The following is a 19,505-nucleotide window of genomic DNA, read 5'->3' as shown; positions in this document are numbered from 1 at the left end:
TGCTGGGGGGAGGGTCAGGGGGAAAGGGAGAGAGAATCCCAAGCAGGCTCCATGCCCAGCACAGAGCCTAATGCAGGGATTGATCTCACAACCCTGAGATCATGACCTGAGAGGAAATCAAGAGTTGGACACTTAACCGACTGAGCCACCCAGGCGCTCCAAGACATTTTCAATAAGATTAATAGTTGATTTCTTATCAGAAACTATGGAGACCACAAAACAGTACATGACATATTCAAAATGCTTAAAGAAAATGACTGGCAACCAAGAATTCTATATCTATGGCCAATTGATTTTCAACAAGGGTGCTGTCTTAGTTCAGGCTGCTATAACAAAGTACCACAGACTGGGCAGCTTATATACAACAGAAATCTATTTCTCACAGTTCTGGAGGCTTGGAAGTCTGAGATCACAGTGCCAGCATGGTTGAGTTCTGGTGAGGATCCTCTTCTGGGCTGCAGATTGATGACTTCTCATTATATCCTCACATAGCAGAGAGTAGACAGAGGAAGCAAGTTCTCTCATGGCACTTATAAGGGCATTAATCCTATTCATGATGGCTCAACTCTTATAATTTCATCTACTCCTAATTACCTCCCTAAGTCTTCACTTTCTCATACCATTGGGTAAAGTTCTAACATGAAATTTAGGGGAACACAAACATTGTTATGGCACTTGAGTCCCTAACAAGTGCCAAGACCATTCAGTGGAGAATAGAATAGTCTTTTTAACAAATGGTTCAGGAACAGCAAGATATATATACACAGGTGGAAAAATAAACTTAGATCCCTAATTCACACCTTATATAAAAATTAACTCAAAGTGGATCAAAGAGTTAAAACTAAATTTTTGGAAGGGAACACAGGTGTAAATCTTGGATTAGGCAATGGTTTCTTAGATATGACACCAAAACACAAGCAACTAAAGAAAAAATAGATAAATTAGACTTCATCAAAATTAAAAACGTTTGTGCTTCAAAAGACATCATCAAGAAAATGAAAAGACAGTCCACAGAATGGGAAAAAATACTTGTAAATCATATATTTGATATGAATCTAGTACCCAGAATATATAAATAATTTTTACAACCATAAGAAGGCAAATAACCTATTTTAAAAATGAGCAAAGAAGTTGTATAGACATCTCTTCAAAGGAAATACACAAATGGCCAATAAGCACATGAAAAGATGCTCAATATCACTAGCATTAGGGAAATGCAAATCAAAACCACAATGAGCTACCACTTCACACCTACTGGGGTGGGAAGAAAGATGAAGATGAAGACGAAGACGAAGACAAAGAAAAAGAAGAAGAAGAAGAGGAGGAGGAGGAGGAGGAGGAAGAGAAAAAAGAAGAAGGAGGAGGAGGAGAAGACAACAATCACAAGTGTCAGGGAGGGGAGAAAATGGAACACTTATACACTGCTAGTGCGAACAAGAAATGGTGCTACTACTTTAGAAAACAATTTGGAAGTTCCTCAGAAAATTAACATAGGTTTACCATTTGGCCCAGCAATTATTTATATACATACATATTTTTTCAGAGGTTCACATAAAAACTTGTACACAAGTTCCCATAGCAGCATTATTCACAATACCCCCAAAATGGAAACCACCCAAATATCCAACAACTTATGAATGGATAAACAAATATGCTATATCCATACAATGTACTATATTTTGGCCATGGAAAGGAATGAAGTACTGAGACAAACCACAACATGGATGAACACTGAAAAAATTATGCTGAGTGAAAGAAACTAGACAGAAAGTGCCATATTTTATATGATTCCATTTATGTAAAATGTCCAGAATAAGAAAATCCATACAGATAGAAAGTAGATTAGTGGTTGCCAGGGGCAGAGGGGAGGAGGGAGAGGACGGGGAATGACTGCTAATGGGTACTGGATTTTTTTGTTGGAGAGGGTGATGAAAATGTTCTGGTGATGGCTGCACAACCTTGTGACTAGACTAACACCCATGGAATTGCACACTTTAAGAGAGTGCATTTTATGGCATGTTAATTATATCTCAGCTTTAAAAAAAGCAGTACAGCTTCTGAAAGTAGTATTGGCCACTTAAGTCCCCATTAACATAATCTTGGGTGGCTTTGGGATTTGGGGTTGAGAAAGTTGATCTTGGCATTTAGGTATGTGGGGGAAAACAGTTGAAAGGGACACATCCACACACAACCACAAAAAAAAAAACCCACACGACTTAAAGCAAGCACAGGTGCTTCCAGGTACCATGAAAATGGGGCCCACGGTTATTTTCCTGGCAAACCATTTCCTTTACAATATCCCCAATGTGCATACCCACCACAAATTTGGAATCAGTATGACTATCCAAACTAAGGCTAGCAAGTAACCTTACCTTTGTTATTGTTTTGTTGTTCCAGCAGTAATTGACTTATTTCTGAAAACCAACAATCTCTGATTTCTTTTGAAGCTGCCTGCAAGTTGCAGATAAGAAGATACTATGAGTATCAGATCACCTGGAGCATTAACTGGGCAGGGTTTTTATTCTCTGGGTGACCTCTAGAATAATGAGATAGAAAACACTTGCCAAGTCATGGGAACACAGGAAAGAGTAGCAGACACCCATGGGGAAGACGTGAGCTTTACCTGCAGGATGTATTTCTCGAGTCCATTTCGGTTGGCAATTTCAAACTTTCGGCTGCTCCCCCTTCCAAGCTGGCGAATTGAAAGTGTCATCAACTATTGTAAAGAAAGAAGAAAAATTGCTGTACTACCATTTTCTGATTTTAAAATTGTCCCTGTCAGCCACTCTGGTTCTTTCTACCCTCGATAGCTCTCTTCTTCCATCTTCCTTCCGTGTGTTTTGTTGTCCTCTGTTAATGGTCCCAGGGAGCATAGAGCACAAGCACAGTGTGGCACAGTGTCATCTGTCCTCTCTTTCAGGGGACAACACAGACTGCATCTTTCCGTATGTAGGGCTGGAGCCCTCAACCTTTAAGCAAAGAGATCATCTCTCCTTTAACACCTAACTATCTCACAAATCTGTACATAATAGTAACTGAATTAGTATCCATTAAGAAACATAAATAACAAAAGCTACCATAAATAATTAACAACTTTAATCACAAGAGCACAGATGTGTGTGTATGTGTGTGGTGGTGTGGGGGTGGTCTCATCACCACCTATGAAATAATTCCTACACAGGCTAGAGATGATGTTTGGTGTGGACATGGGTTCCTAGACCTCCAGAGTCTTTGCCAACCCTAGTATGCAAAGATGTGTGGCTGAGAAGGACAAGTAGGAGATGAAATCCAGCCCATGTGCTAATCACCAAATCTTTCACCCCTCTGCCTGCAGGGTACTTTCCTAAGTCGTTTGTCAGGACAGCTGCCATATGGTCCCTGTTCTCTACCTAGCACAAAGGCACCTCTATGCCGGCCCTGGACTGGTCCGGTGACTGATTACCAGCTGACTTTGGAGTTAGAAAGGCCTGGGTGCAGAGTCTAGTTCTGTTGTGTGGCATTTGGCAAGTTAACCTCTCCTCTCTAGGCTTCAGTTTCCTTATCTGTAAAATAAGGATAACGATTTTTCTCTCCCTAGGGCCATGCTGCTTCTCAAGTGCAACAGGACCCTTTACCTTCATAGATTTCTTAAAGCTGTAATGAGGAGCGAGGCCCTGGTCACTGGGCTCCATTCGAATCTTACAGAACACGATTCCCCTTTCAAATAGATAGATTTGCCTTTGCCTGGGCTTAAATCGGATAAAATCCTTCATTTTATAACGATCCTTGTGGACTGTCCAGACGTTGAAAGAGCCATGCATCAACAGCTTGCCCAGTTTCCTGATATCGTCCTTTGGGGAAGATAGACATACATAAAAAGAAGCTGTTACATTACTTGACAGGGAAAGAACTCTTAAGGGTCTGTTTTCAAATTATAAAGTATGCTTATTTGAAGTTGACGATTTAAAAAGTGCCAAACAGGCTCATCTGTCACTAAGTCAAAACTATAATTTTGTGAACTTCACTGAGCATGACACCATTCAGTTATGTAGGTCTGTGCAAGGTAATAAACACAAAGCATGTTAGAAATACTTGAACTAAAGATATTGGTACTCTGATATTTTTGTCTTTGTAATTAATTTTAGCTAGCAGAATTCTATTTCCTCTTCTTGGTTTTTGATACATGACAGTCTACTTTAGAAGGGCAAGAAATTAACATTTAAGTATGTTCAGGAGAGACAGAATTTTTGCTGCATTATGGACCTAATTCCATAATCATCCATGAGCTCTTTCTGCATCCCAACATCTGCTTCTGTTCGGGTATGAGCACCTGAGAACATGAGATTTATTTTGCAAGCAAAAAAGCTTCATATAACCTAATCTTCATAACATTGTAATGAAAATAACAATGACATTCAACTTCGCATTTCTCAGAGTAAGTGGACAGGGCAAAGATAATCCCAAATGACAAAATTTTTCAGAAAGTCTACTTGGCTTCAGGGCACATTTTATGCCTATCCATCCACCAGCAAACCCATCTTTCGCATATGTCTGTTTAAAAGTCCAAATGGGTGACCCTGCCTTCTCTGAGCTCTCTCCAAAGGGTAGTGGGGTGAGATGAGCTAAGAACGTTGTATTTTATCTGGTATTTTTTGAAAATTAGATCACTTGAAGCAGATAATCAAGAATTTATTTCCCAAAAGGAAAAGGCCAAAAGGAGAAAATTATTTGAACAGGACCAGGACAGAGAAATTTCCCTGAGTTATGTCTAGCTGAAATAAATCTCTACATTTCTGAGTTAATACTAGAAATATGTACATTATTTATAATTGGGCATTTTAATAATTTATTGCTTATATTGAACAAACTGTGAATATTGTTTTAAAAATAATTTATTGCACTTCTGAAATTCTAAAATAAAAATTTCAAGAGCATAAACTGTACTCATTTCTATGGTGCTTGTGGCATAGTTTCTGTGCTATTTTTCTCTTTATGCTTTGTAAAATTTATATGTGTAAACTGTGGTGAATGAACCTCTCAGTGAGGAATAAAGAGCCCCCAGCATAACGACTGCTCTCCTAAAAGCACGATACTCCTGCTTTAGTTACACAGGCTCAGCTTGACCGTGCTCTGAGACAGATGGGTGATGGGTTCATGAGGACCCTTGAGAAATTCTTCACTTTATCCACATCCTTCCAGGAGCTACTCCAGCTCTCAGTGATTGCATTCCCTTTTAAACCCATTCCGTTTCTACTATATAGACATAAATAATGCAGGAAATTTGTTTTCGTCAAGGTGACTGGCAAAAGTTGGTGCTTAATGTTTGCCACATAAACTACAACCAGTAGTTTCTATTTTATTTTTTAAAAGATTTATTTATTTGAGAGAGAGAGAGAATGAGTGGGAGGGACAGAGGGAGAGAGAATTTCAAGCAGACTCTGCTCTGAGCACAGAGCACGATGCGGGGCTTGATCCCATGACCCTTAGATCATGACCTGAGCCAAAACTGAGTCTGAAGCTTCATCGACTGCATAGTTTTTATTTTATTTTTTTTAAAGATTTATTTATTTATTTATTTGAGAGAGAGAGAATGAGAGACAGAGAGCATGAGAGGGAGGAGGGTCAGAGGGAGAAGCAGACTCCCCACTGAGCAGGGAGCCCGATGCGGGACTCGATCCCGGGACTCCAGGATCATGACCTGAGCCGAAGGCAGTCGCCTAACCAACTGAGCCACCCAGGCGCCCCATAGTTTTTATTTTAAAATGTACTTATACTCCACCTCATTTCAAAAATTTGATCTCTCTTATAAAAATATATACATTATAGGCAGACAGAAAATAACCAATGTACTTAGGGTGAAAAAAGATAAAAAAAAATAAGATGAAGAGGTTGCACATAAAACCCCTATAATAAAGCTATGTAAACCTACTGTAGACTAGGCTAGGACCTTCTAGTGGGCCCTACAGAGGGAAACACAGGGAGTCGTATGATACATTATGTTCAAAGACACACCTAAACCAGTTGTTCAGAAAATGTACAGCAATTCCTATTAATAGGACATGAGAGAAATTTCTCCCATGGGTCCTGGTCCTCATAAAGAGCCACTGAGTCAAATACTGAGCCTGTCCTCAGCCACATCCCAGAATAGCTAAACAAATGGATTTTAGGTAAAGCTGTTCCTGACAACACATTTGGTGAATGTGGAGGCATTACTTCAAAGCACAGCTGTTAAAAGCCATTCTAAAAGAAGCCGGAATAGAGAACCCAGAAATGGACCTTCACCTCTGTGGTCAACTAATCTTCGACAAGGCAGGAAAGAATATCCAATGGGAAAAAGACTCTTCAACAAATGGTGCTGGGAAAATTGGACAGCCACTTGCAGAAGAATGAAACTGGACCATTTCCTTACACCATACAAAAAATAGACTCAAAATGGATGAAAGACCTAAATGTGAGACAGTAATCCATCAAAATCCTTGAGGAGAACACAGGCAGCAACCTCTGTGACTTCTTGAAAGATACATCTCCAAAGGCAAGGGAAAAAAGGCAAAAATAAACTATTGGGACTCCATCAAGTTAAAAAACTTTTGCACAGCAAAGGAAACAGTTGACAAAACCAAAAGACAACCAACAGAATGGGAGAAGATATTTGCAAATGACACATCAGTTAAAGGGCTAGTATCCAAAATCTATAAAGAACTTATCAAGCTCCACACCCAAAGAACAAAGAATCCAGTCAAGAAACAGGCAGAAGACACGAACAGACATTTCTCCAAAGAAGACATACAAATGGCCTACAGACACATGAAAAAATGTTCAACATCACTTCTCATCAGGGAACTACAAATCAAAACCTCAATGAGATACCACCTCACACCAGTCAGAATGGCTAAAATTAACAAGTCAGGAAAAGACAGATGTTGGCGAGGATGCGGACAAAGGGGAACCCTCCTACACTGTTGGTGGGAATGCAAGCTGGTGCAGCCACTCTGGAAAACAGTATGGAGGTTCCTCAAAAAGTTGAAAATAGAGCTACCCTATGACCCAGCAATTGCACAGCTGGGTATTTACCCCAAAGATACAAATGTAGGGACCCAAAGGGGCATATGGACTCCAATGTTTATAGCAGGAATGTCCACAATAGCCAAACTATTGAAAGAGCCAAGAAGTTCATCAACAGATGAATGGATAAAGAAGATGTGATATATATATATAATGGAATATTATGCAGCTATAAAAAAACCCCGAAATCTTGCCATTTGCAACGACATGGATGGAACTAGAGGGTATTATGCAAAATAAGTCAATCAGAGAAAGACAGGTATCATATGATCTCACTGATATGAGGAATTTGAGAAACAAGACAGAGGATCATAGGGGAAGGGAGGGAAAAATGAAACAAGATGAAACCAGAGAGGGAGACAAACCATAAGAGACTCTTAATCTCAGGAAACAAACTGAGGGTTGCTGGAATGGAGGGGGCGGGGAGGGATGGGGTGGCTGGGTGATGGACATTGGGGAGGGTATGTACTATGGTGAGTGCTGTGAATTGTGTAAGACTGATGAATCACAGACCTGTACCCCTGAAACAAATAATACATTATATGTTAATAAAAATTTTTTTAAAAAAAGAGTCAATGCTCTTCCTGGTCTTACTGTTCCAATCACAGTCTAGAAGTTCCTTTGACTTGTAATTTCTGGAATTCTTCAGCTCATTTCTGGCTTTATCCTTCGTCCATTCACTCCTCCCCACCTACCCTTGGAGGTGAGTCTCTCCCTCCTCTATCTTTTGATTCCTGTTTCTTAAACATCTGTGGGGAAGGAGGAGGTTTGAGACCAGCCAGCTGTGGGGTGGGTATTTACCCCAAAGATATAAATGTAGTGACCCGAAGGGCACCTGCACCCCAATGTTTATAGTAGCAATGTCCACAATAGCCAAACTATGGAAAAAGCCCAGATGTCCATCGACAGATGAATGGATAAAGAAGATGTGGTATATATATATATACAATGGAATATTACTCATCCATAAAAAAAAAAAAAAAGAAATCTTGCTATTTGCAATGACGTGGGTGGAACTGGAGGGTATTATGCTAAGTGAAATAAGTCAGTCAGAAAAAGACAATTATCATATAATCTCACTCATATGTGGAAGTTAAGAAACAAAACAGAGGATCATAGGGGAAGGGAGGGAAAAAGAAAACAAGATGAAAGCAGAGAGGGAAACAAACCACAAAAGACTCTTAACCATAGGAAACAAACTGAGGATTGCTGGAGGGGATGAGTGTGGGGGGATGTAGTAACTGGGTGATGGACATTTAGGAGGGCATGTGATGTAATGAGCACTGGGTGTCATATAAGACTGATGAGTCACTGAACTCTACCTCTGAAACTAAAAATACATTATATGATAATTAATTGAATTTAAATTGAAAAAATAGGGGACTGCCTAAATAAATAAATAGAATTAAAAATAAAATTAGTGGAGACATAAAACATAGGCATATCATTACATTTTATTAATAAAGGTTGTCTAAAAATAAAAATAAATAAAAACTTTTTAAAATTTTAAAAGAAAAAAATAAAAATAAATAAATAAAAGAAGCCAGAATGATGGGGGGTTGGGGAACAAATCCCAGTGTGCACTCTCTAATGACCCGTAGAGGGCTGGGTGAGGTTAGTTAAGGTGTCTGCCGAGGCCATGGGCTGCAGAGGAAACTGCCCTGTCTATAGCCCTGCTGAAGAGGCAACCTTAGGAAGTGATGTTGCCTTTATCCCCCCGGCTCTCTCCTCCTCATCCCTCCAGCAGCCATAGCTGTTTGCACCTCAGTAGGCAATTGACCAATGGTTACGAATCCAGAGAGGGGCCAGTCCCTCACCACAGAGGCCAATCTGATCCCTGTCTGAACTGAGGCTGTAGGCAGCAGGAGTTGTAGCTGTGAGATGCTTTATAAGAGCGCAGGACGTGGAATAAACAATAAGGTAGCCGAGCAATAAAGAAAGTGAGTCACCAGAAAAGCAGAAACTATGAGGAAGAGGGAAAGACGCCGATGGAGGGAAAGAACCAGACAGCAGGTGGTAAGAGAAGACAGCAGGTGTGTGGATGTACCTGGCACATACAGTCAGAACACACAGGTAAGAACCCCCACTCTCTCCCAAGCCAAGGCCCCAGAACTCCTATGGGTCCTGGAATTGTCCCATTCCCACCTCCGTGAGCCTGGCTCTGTCATTGTGCTGGCTCTTCCCAAGGCTCTGTGGTCACCTATTCCAGTAAGCCCATCATTTCTGAAGGTCACTGGAGGGAATTGCTGGGTCTTTTGAGTCCAGCTGCAACAGAAGGGTTGCATGTGACGGGATTGGACATCTCAATACTCAAGGCCCACCTTGCAGTGGCTGAGGGTGTGTGCCCCATGCAGTGCTGATGCAGGGCAGGTGCATGCATATTACCACCAGCCAGGATGCATGCCTGCATGGAGGCAACCCCACCTCCCAAGGGAAAGGGCAGGGGGAGTTCCTCTGAGCAAGACCAAAGATACATTTGGTCATCTTTTCAACCATATGTATCCTTTCTTTCCAATCAGACTGCACTTGGTCCCAAGGCCAGAGACCATGTGCATGACTCTTGCAGATACATGTCCCCTAGACACATAGTATTTATTCATTTACTGGCATGAGTGCCTGGGAGGACATGAGTCTAAATGCTCAGCACCATGAGGAAACTAATTCAGTAATGCCCCAGTACTAGGTTGAACAGTGTCTCACAAAAAACTCATGTCCACCTGGGACCTCAGAATGTGATCTTATCTGGAAATAAGGTCTTTGCAGATGTAATGAGCTAAAATGAAGTCCTACTGGATTAGGGTGGGTCCGAATCCATGACTGGTGTCCTCATGAGAAGAGAAAACAGAGACACAGACACATACATATAGAGAAGCCAGTCATGAAGACAGGCAGAAGTTGGAGTCATGTAGCTGTAAGCCAAGGAACGCCAAGCACTATGGGCAATGACTAGAAGCCAGGAGAGAAGCAAGGAAGGATACTTTCCTGGAGCCTTTAGAGGATGCAAAGGCCTGATAACACCTTGATTTTGGACTTCTATCCTCCAGAACTGTGGAGCTTTGTTATGGCAGCTCTAGGAAATGAATATATCTGCAATCAGTTTTTCCACTAGTGATGGCCATCACTTGTGTGTGTTGAATCTAATGGATATGAACTCAGAGATACAACACCATTTGGTATTGGCTACCCCAAACAAAAAAGCAAGTGAAAAGTCAGATGGCCTCTTCCATATGGGAAAAAATGGCAAAATAAACTAGTAAATGTTACTACTTTTTGTGTGTAGAATTTTGTAGGTAAGAGCTCTGGTTTAAGAATTTCAAATGTGACTACATCAGCCAGATGAAGGATCTGGCTGAGAGAGTGTCTGGTGAAGCTGGCTTCCAGAAAGAGACCACTTTTGGGTGCCCAGCTTTTCATTCCTGGCAGTGACAGCAATATGGCCGAGCTATATACTTCTTGCACAAAGAAGGAGGGAACATCTGGATAAAGGAATCAGCACAAAGCCAGTCCAGAAACGAAAAGCAGAAACTGTATGACAGAGGAACCCGTAATTATAATCACTAGAAGCAAAAGGGTTCCTTCCTTTCCAAACTGATCAAGTATCCAAATGAGTCAGCTCTGAGGGCCCTTTATTCAGCATCTCCCAGGTGCCAGGCACGATGCAAGGTGCTTTTATTATAACTTAATCCTCATTTACTCCTCACAACCACTCTTGACATAGGTGTCTTGAGCATGGGAAGATGTGTGGGCAATCCCACGGAGTCGTTAAGATTATTTACTTGGCTTTATCTCCGCAGCCAACATTCTGCCCAGGGAAGTGGAGACTGAATCAAAAATAAAATACCTGGCCTTAGTCCACAAAACTTGCAATAAAAATACTTCCTTTATTGAATGACATAAATTTGTTCCAGAAAATAAAAATGTTTCATTCAACCTTTATTATTCAACTTCGGAACTTGTTCCTGACCAGCCAGGATTTAAAAGGATCCTACATATATTTCTATTTTTTTTTTAAAGATTTTTTTATTCATTTGACAGAGAGACACAGCTGGGGGAACACAAGCTGGGGGAGTGGGAGAGGGAGAAGCAGGCTTCCCCACGGAGCAGGGAGCCCTATGCGGGGCTCGATCCCAGGACCCTGGGATCATGACCTGAGCCGAAGGCAGACGCTTAACTGACTGAGCCACCCAGGCGCCCCTACATATCTCTATTTTATGTGTTAGATTGAATAGAGAGGAAACTTTTTTTTTTTTGCCAATGGAAGGGAGTAAATGACATCTCAGTGTTCCACAAAACAAACTTCCTTAAAACAAAAAAACTTTAAAATTCCTGTGATTGAATTAAATCGAGAACTGAGTGTACCGAACAGGACTAAAATGTAAATATCAGGAGGGAATTTTTTTTCTAGTTGTTTTAATTATGCATTCATCCACTCAGGTTCAATGCCTTTCCTTTTCAAAACCAGGTCAGTATTGGATGTCAAGTAGAGAAACTAACAGTTAAGTTCTGGGTTCATCCACCCACTCAGCATGTGATTTTCAGCACCTTGTGGTAAGGTTCTACAAAGCTGAGTCAAAGAATCTTAGAATCATTACATGTGAGTTAGGAGTAGCTGAGCTGTTAGTAGACTCTAAACAAAATCAGACGAAGAATGCATTCAGAGAATGAATGGCACTCTGGATAGGGAGTGAAGAGATCCAAGAAGTGGTCCAAGCTGATGCACAGTGTGGTCTTGGGTGAGTTAACTCTTCTTTCTGTGGATCTACTCATGAATCAGAAAGGGAAAATTTCACTGCCTTCTCTTCCTTAATTCAATAGGATTATACAAAACTGTCAGGGTAAAGTAGCTAATGTACTAGATGTAAAGCAAGTTAAAATCTTAGTGAAAAAACAACAACAGAGTTTATGTCAAAGGTGCAATTCTGAGGACATATGGGAGAAAAAAGTTCTTTGCATTTGATGTAAAGAATCTCTACAATTCTATAAGCTGGTTCATCTTATTTGCATGCAAGCTGGCTTGGAATGAAATTAGAGTAGATTGCTATTTACTCACATTTTACTAATTATTTTCTCATAACTTCCTCCCCCTCTGATACTTACACTCAGAATAATAACTGGGAGTTTCCTGCTCTGTGAATGGTTTCCGGGACATTCATTTGATTCAGGGAAGTGTATATCTAATAGGGGTCACTGACGCGTGTTCAGACATAAAAAGAGCAGAAAGATGTCCCAAAATGATTAAATAAATGGCTCCCTCGAGTTTCCTTAAATGAAGAAGGAAAAAATTATTACCAAGAAAATGATCCCCTCTCACGCATACCTTGTGGTTCATGAATACCCTCCTGAATCATTCATCAGTAGTACACAGAGAGCACTCTTGAGTCCCAGGGGACTGTAACAGCATCACTACCTGGATCACTGTGGGCCCAGTGGGGCTGCTTCTGAGATGCTGGCCAGAGAAATACCAGGAGGGAGGGAAATAAAAAGATCATGGGTTTTTTTTGCCCCTAATTAATTTGCATGGCTTGACTTAGGGCCAGGAAAGAAAAGAGTCATTTCTTTTGCCCAGACCTCAATGAACAGTATGTTAAAGCCAGGTAAAAAGGAAAAGGAAAAAGAGAGAAGGAAAAGTGTCTGTCTGAAGTGTAATCCTCAAAATGCTTCATCCTGTGTGGTAGACAGAATAGCCTTCCAGAGAGGTCCGCATCCTAACCCCTGGAATCTGAGAATATGTCAGGTTACATGACAAATGGGAATTAAGGTTGCAGATGGAATTAGGATTGTTCATCAGCTGACTTCGAGATAGGCCGACACCGTGGATGAATGGGTGGGTCCAATGTAATCACAGAGTCCTCAAAAGTGGAAGAGAAGCAGAAGAGAAGGTCAGGATGATGTGAGTCAAGAAGAACTTTGACAATGGAAGGAGAAACCATGAGCCAGGGGATGTGTGGTGCCTTGGTAAGCTGGACAAGGCAAGGAAACAGATTCTCTCCCAGAGTCTCCCAAAAGGAAAGCAGACAGGGTGCCTGGGTGGCTCAGTCGTTAAGCGTCTGCCTTTGGCTCAGGTCATGATCCCAGGGTCCTGGGATTGAGTCCTGCATTGGGCTCCCTGCTCAGCGGGAAGTCTGCTTCTCCCTCTCCCACTCCCCCTGCTTGTGTTCCTACTCTCGCTCTCTGTCAAATGAATAAATAAAATCTTTAAAAAAAAAAAAAAAAAGGAAAGCAGACACCTTGATTTTAGCCTAGTGAGACTGTGTTATATTTCTGACCAGTGGAACTATAATATAATACATTTGTGCTGCTCTAAGCCACTAAGGTTGTGGTAATTTGTTATGACAAAGATGAAAAACTAATCCACCTGAGTCAAGATCTAGAGCACCCCCCAGTGAAACCCAGCTGAATAGTAATGATGTTCCAGTCCCAAGGAGCTAGCTCATCTGGTTCCAGAGGGTGGCCTGCCTAGAATTCCTGGGACTGACCCGCTCAGAATTTACCCTCATGCCCGTGTTGAGAGGGCTCAACTCCCTAGCACTGCCTCTTCTGGTATTTTTCTTCAACCATTTGGATTACAGCATATACGATATATTCTTGTTGGTCCTCTTCTGAGATCTATGACATAAAAATGGAGTTAGACTTTCACTTAGGACCCATTTTCAAAGGACTTTGCACAGAGAAAATCTGAGGCAAGAAGGAAAATCTTTCAATTTTTTAATAGTGCCATGAGTCAGAGAATAAATTACTCCTTCAGTACCTTCCTCTGCCCATCTATGTTCTGGCCTCTGAGTTCCTGGTCGTTCCAGAGTGTGGGTCAGTCTCAACATTCAGGACCCCAAGGAATCAAACCCAAGACTCCTGAAAATGCTGAGAGGCTGCCTGGATTCCCACAGCACAGATTTGCTGCACAATTTAGGCTACTTTCCTCAGAGTCAGATTCCTTCACCACGGGTCACCTCTCTACCTTTGCCACAGCATCTCCTACCTTTGTAATATTGTGCCTGCCCTTTGCTGAACTGTTCCCACACTTGCTACAGCCCATACCGGACATCCAGTGACTGCTGCCAGGTCCACAGCCAACTCACAGGACTTGATCAAATCCTCCATCATGGCCAAAGCTTGCTGTAGTTCAGCTGAGAATGCGGAATCCTTGGTCCTCTTTGGCCCATTCTGCGGAAACCAAATGCCTTGTTGGAAATCAAAAGGTAAACCATCTAACCAAGTGAACCAGGGAAACAGGACAGAAATAAGGAGCCATGGATCCAGCCAGCACAGAGACGGAGAAGGTGGATACATGGATCTCTTGCCCTGCTCCCAAAGAATGGTGGCTAAAGATACTTGCTGGTTTACATATATGATATACACACTAGCAAAATCATCGACCACACCTTCTGTACATGGCACTCATGAAGAATGGAGTTCATAAAATCATGGACATCATGCTGCATAAGAAACATACTGACCTTCTTTAAAGCATGGAAAACCCAGACCCTTTAAATAGGCTGCTCTTCCTTTTTACACCCCTAGCCCAGGAGCCTATTGAAAAGTAATATCTGAGTATCATATTCCTGAATGTAATGTGAAAGTCCTATTCTTATGGGTAAAATTATACTTAAAACCATCGCAGGGAGGATATTTGTAATCTCCTATAGAAGCAGAGAATGAGCTTCCATGTGGAGGTTTACTCATGATTTACATGTAAATGCCTGTTGAATTTGCCACCTCGAATCCCCACACCCCGCCCCAGCTCTGCCCTTCCTCCCTCTTCTCCTTCCCCAGTCTTTCTCACATTCTATCACCATTAAAGACATCAAAGAGATAAGCCAACAAGGTCTGCACCTCCCAGACAGGAAGACTCAGCATTGAGGGCAAACACTATAACTGCTAATTCAAGAGACCAATGTTCCAATTATTACTACTGAGACACTTAGGACATAATAGGGATGATTGTTTCAGTGTGCAAGTCTTTTGCTTACAGTTCCAGTATTTTATTCCCCTGCTACCTACGTGGCATATTTATCTGTTCTATGGTAAATACCAACAAAAAAATTTTGGCTTCTTCCTTTTTTTTTCTTTTTAACATATCAATTTCTATAACAAAAAACAGACAGCTCTTTGCCACCCCTCCCCTCCCTGTATAGTCCCATCTCTTTTTGTCCTCTACGTGTGATGTAAGCAAAGGTTTGTGTGTTCTCCTGATCTCTGCCTAAGCACTGAGGATTAGCTTCTTTGGATCAGAGATATGAGTGACAGGGCCGATGAATGGGAGGGAACACGCTGCTTCCACTCAACAATCTGCCATGGATTCTTACCCTCTCACTCATATAAACATGCTCCAGGTGCTGGGAGAAGACAACAGACTCTCTCACCTGAGTTTTTTGTAATATATCAATAAAGGATTACATTCTTACACCAGGGGTCTTCCTCTTTACCCAATGCTTAAAACGCAACTTCCTTTTAGAGACTCAACTGTTCCAATTCTCTCTCCTTCCCACTAACCCTCCTCCCATAAACATAGCAGGTAGCTACTTTTACATTGTGTAATGCAGGGCTCAGAAACATCCTTACAAACATTATTAAACTAACTCAGCCTAGCTCCCCTTGCTCCAGGCTATATTACCTGTGTCTTGAGCTTCTCTTAATTTCAAGGAGTCCCTACCATATATACTGAGCAGAGAAGGACTGCTCCTCATGTTTTTCTTGTTAAAATTAGAATATTCTATAGAAAATTTAAAAGAAACCCCACTCCTAAGTCACAGATTTCTTCCCAGTACGGTATGGTCACCATTTCTTCCGAGGGAACCTTGGCTGTCTTAGAATTCACACCCACAAACACACTTAGAGGTGAACAGGGCATAATGTATGCAAATCAGAAATACTACGAAGTACAAACAAGTAAATATAAATCATACATAATCCTACCCTGCAGGAAAACCACAGCAGAGATTTTATCATATTTACTTCCAGTCTTTTATGTAAGCATTTTACACATTCACTTAATTTTGTATTCCTGTTAAAACATTTTTATGTAGAGGAAAATAAATATATTACTAGTTATCCTGTTACAAAACCTCACTTTGAAATTGCCTTTAATTTTTTTGTTTTTTCTGTGACTACAAATTATAAGATACATGCTATTTTAGAAAATTTAAATAATAAAGATCATAAACAAGAAAAACAAAATTGCTATAAATCTGCCCACACATAGATAAACACCATTAACAGTTAGTTATATAAAACAATATTTATATAGAGTACCTTAGCCAAGCCTCCTTCTTGGTCACCGGAGTCTATCCCCAAATCCTCAGGAGACTCAAAATCCAGCAGACCCTGCATTAACCCAGAAGTCTTATTGGAAATCAAAAAGTAGAATGCCAACAAAATCTACTGTGCTATCTCCAGCCAATGCTAAATTAACAGAGGTTGTACTTTCCACAAACAGAATTATATTGGACACACTGTTTTGTAGCCTGTTTTTTCTCACTCAACAATGTATCATGAACATTTTTCCATGACATTATGTTTTATTTTTTTATTTATTTATTTTTAAAGATTTTATTTATTTATTTGACAGAGAGATAGCGAGAGCAGGAACACAAGCAGGGGGAGTGGGAGAGGGAGAAGAGGGCTTCCTGCCGAGCAGGGAGCCCGATGGGGGACTCGATCCCAGGACCCTGGGATTATGACCTGAGCCGAAGGCAGACGCTTAACGACTGAGCCACCAAGGAGCCCCATGACATTATGTTTTAAAACAAGTTTTTTAATTGTAGCAGTGTTGCATCCTGTAGATAAATCATAATTCATTAATCCCCCCTACTTTTAAACATTTAGGTTCAATAATTTTTTACAATAATAATAATGATCTTTGTGCTTTTTTCCTAAGGATAAGTTCCTAGAAGTGAAATTGTCAATGTTAAAAGTTCTTTTTTTTTTTTTTAAAGATTTTATTTATTTGTGGGGGGTGGGAAGCAGAGGGAGAGGGACAAGTAGACTCTGTGCTGAGCATGGAGCCCAATGTGGGGCTTGATCTCAAGACCCTAAGATCATGACCTGAGCTGAAATCGAGAGTTGGATGCTTAACCAACTGAGCCACACAGGCGCCCCAATGTTAAAAATTCTGATGCATACTTCCAAGTTCTTTACAGAAGGACTATGTTCCCATCAGTCATATATGAAAGTTTATTTCACCAGCCCCCACCCTACATGGAGTATTAACATTTAATCAAAAAGTTTTGCCAATTCAATCAACAGAGAAATCCTACCTCACTGTTGTTTTAATTTGAATTTCTCAAATAACTGGTGAGGTAGAACTTTCAAAACAAAAATTTTTGCTATTAACATTTATTCTTTTGTAAACTGCCTATGTCCTCCATTTATTTTTTAATTATTTTCTTTTTATTTCACCTTTGAGGTATAATTGGCATATAAAATTGTATATGCCAATTCAAATGTATTCAAAATGTATATGGTGATGATTTGATATATGTATATATTATAAAAGGATTTCTTCCATCTAGTTAATTAACACATCATTACTTCACATATTTATCTTTTTTTTTTTGTCAAGAACATTTAAGTCCCACTCTTAGAAAATTTCAATTATATTATACACTGTTATCGACAGTCACCATGTTTTACATCAGATCCTCACACCTTATTCATCTTGTAAACTGAAAGTTTATATCCTTTTACCAACCTCTCCCTATTAATTCTTTTTTCTAATAGTAGTCTTTCATTTTTTTAAAAGAAGAAAAATGAATATCACTCCTATGACATGAGTCGCATTACACAGGAAATCAGCATAACCACCTATTCTAGAACATCCTTCCTATAATAAGCAAAATTTATTATAAACAAATAATGCACCATTTTCCAAATCACATCTTAAAATCCAGGTAAGAAAAATTCTCTACATTAAATTTGATAGTTTTGGGGTGCCTTCGGCTCAGGTCATGTTAAGTGTCTGCCTTCAGCTCAGGTCATGACCCCAGGGTCCTGGGATCGAGCCCTGCATCGGGCTCCCTGCTCAGCGGGGAGTCTGCTTCTCCCTCTGCCCCTCCCCCTGCTTGGCTCTTTCTCTCTCTAATAAATAAATAAAATCTTAAAAAAATAAATAAATTTGATAGTTTCCATACATCACTTAGCCTCTTTGACATAAATCATGACCTCAATAAAAGTGAATTCATGTTGTCCCTAAATGCATCTATTTCTAATATATGCTAATAAATAATACATTGTTTAATCAGCTTGCCATGACTCATTAGACATTATGTACATTATGTATTCAAAAAACTCTGTCACAACTGTTAATTTTCATAATATCTCAGAAAAGATACGAAGCATTTCATAGGTATCATTTCTTTTTGTTTTGTTTTTCAAAATTATTAACTTCTATGAGCTCATTATTAAGATCTGTCCCGTATCTTGCTAATATTATATTTCACCCAATTTTTCATGTGTCTGTTTTTAATGGCATAATCTATCATTCCCTTCCCTTTCTTTTGTACTCGGAAAAAGCCTTCTCACACCAGGATTCCACCATCCTTTCTAAGCCATGAGGCCATCAGTCAGACACCCATGCTCCCAAAGAAGCTGATGGTAGGCCCTGCAGAATGAGCTCTGTCCCTCAGGGTGGAGAACACTACAAAGTTCTTCCTTTCTTCACAGGCGTGCCAGTGGTTTGGACTTGTTTTTCCAGCATGCAGCAAGCTTAGCTATGGGAAAAACTGGTTTGCCCTGAATAGCCTCTCATTGTTTCACACAGATCCCCGAGGAATATTTTATAGTGATTCTGTCTCGTTTCCTGAGTGACATGAAACTAACAAAATTCCCTAATTACTTTTAACATGTGTTACCTCGTTTATGCTCCCAAAAAGCATACCAGGAAAGGACTAGTACTACCTTCACTTCACAGCTGAGGCACCTGGGGCAGAGAGAGGTTAAGTAATTTGCCTGAGTTCATGCAGTCTGGAAGCGGCTGAGCTGGATCCACACCCCGGATGGCTAACTCCTCGGGCTGGGTTTCTAATCACTGCGCCCGTAGCAGTGATTAGCAACATCGCTTCTGTGGGAAAACTCGGGCATTTCAGTACCCGACGGACCCAGACCGAGGTGGTGAAGACCCCCACTCGTCCTGCTCCTTGTTCACTGGGTAGGACTCGTCCAGCTCGGATGACAGTAAAGGTGGGTTGGTCAGAGGAGTGTGAGGGTCTACCTGAGCACTGTATGGAAACACACTCACAGATGCCCCTGGTGGAGGGAAGCAGTGGGGGCTCATCCCCGTTCCCACACTGCTGTGGCATCTCTATGGATAAAACAACGGAAGCTTCCTGGGGGTCAGCCCTGAGCGAGTTCTCTACAGGCATTACCCACTGGCTCCTCACAGCAATCCTCTGGAGGAGGTTCTAGTATCCCCAGCCGACACGTGAGAACACCAAGGCCTAAAACGTCCAGGAATGCCGCACGTGCTGATG

The 19,505-nt window shown here is 40.8% G+C and overlaps 1 protein-coding gene across 4 annotated transcripts in view; it reads right to left on the bottom strand.

Moving 5' to 3' along the window:
• MCF2L2 (MCF.2 cell line derived transforming sequence-like 2) overlaps nucleotides 1–19,505 on the bottom strand; it is a 247,500-nt gene that overhangs the window by 37,352 nt on the left and 190,643 nt on the right. For all 4 annotated transcript variants that reach the window (XM_064584686.1, XM_064584683.1, XM_064584689.1 and 1 more), the window contains 5 exons: nucleotides 16,291–16,362; nucleotides 14,077–14,202; nucleotides 3,615–3,830; nucleotides 2,624–2,716; nucleotides 2,373–2,451 (listed from right to left, as the gene is read on the bottom strand). In XM_064584686.1, the coding sequence (XP_064440756.1) occupies nucleotides 2,373–2,451; nucleotides 2,624–2,716; nucleotides 3,615–3,830; nucleotides 14,077–14,202; nucleotides 16,291–16,362 (586 nt within the window). The remainder of the gene's footprint in view (nucleotides 1–2,372; nucleotides 2,452–2,623; nucleotides 2,717–3,614; nucleotides 3,831–14,076; nucleotides 14,203–16,290; nucleotides 16,363–19,505) is intronic.

Source organism: Mirounga angustirostris, unplaced genomic scaffold (genome assembly GCF_029215605.1).
Source record: "Mirounga angustirostris isolate CCGP_5_RB_7025 unplaced genomic scaffold, mMirAng1.0.hap1 SCAF_1, whole genome shotgun sequence".
In the NCBI taxonomy this organism is placed as follows: Eukaryota; Metazoa; Chordata; class Mammalia; order Carnivora; family Phocidae; genus Mirounga; species Mirounga angustirostris.
The sequence above is the reverse complement of the archived record's forward strand: the minus strand, read 5'-3'. Positions and strand labels throughout refer to the sequence as shown.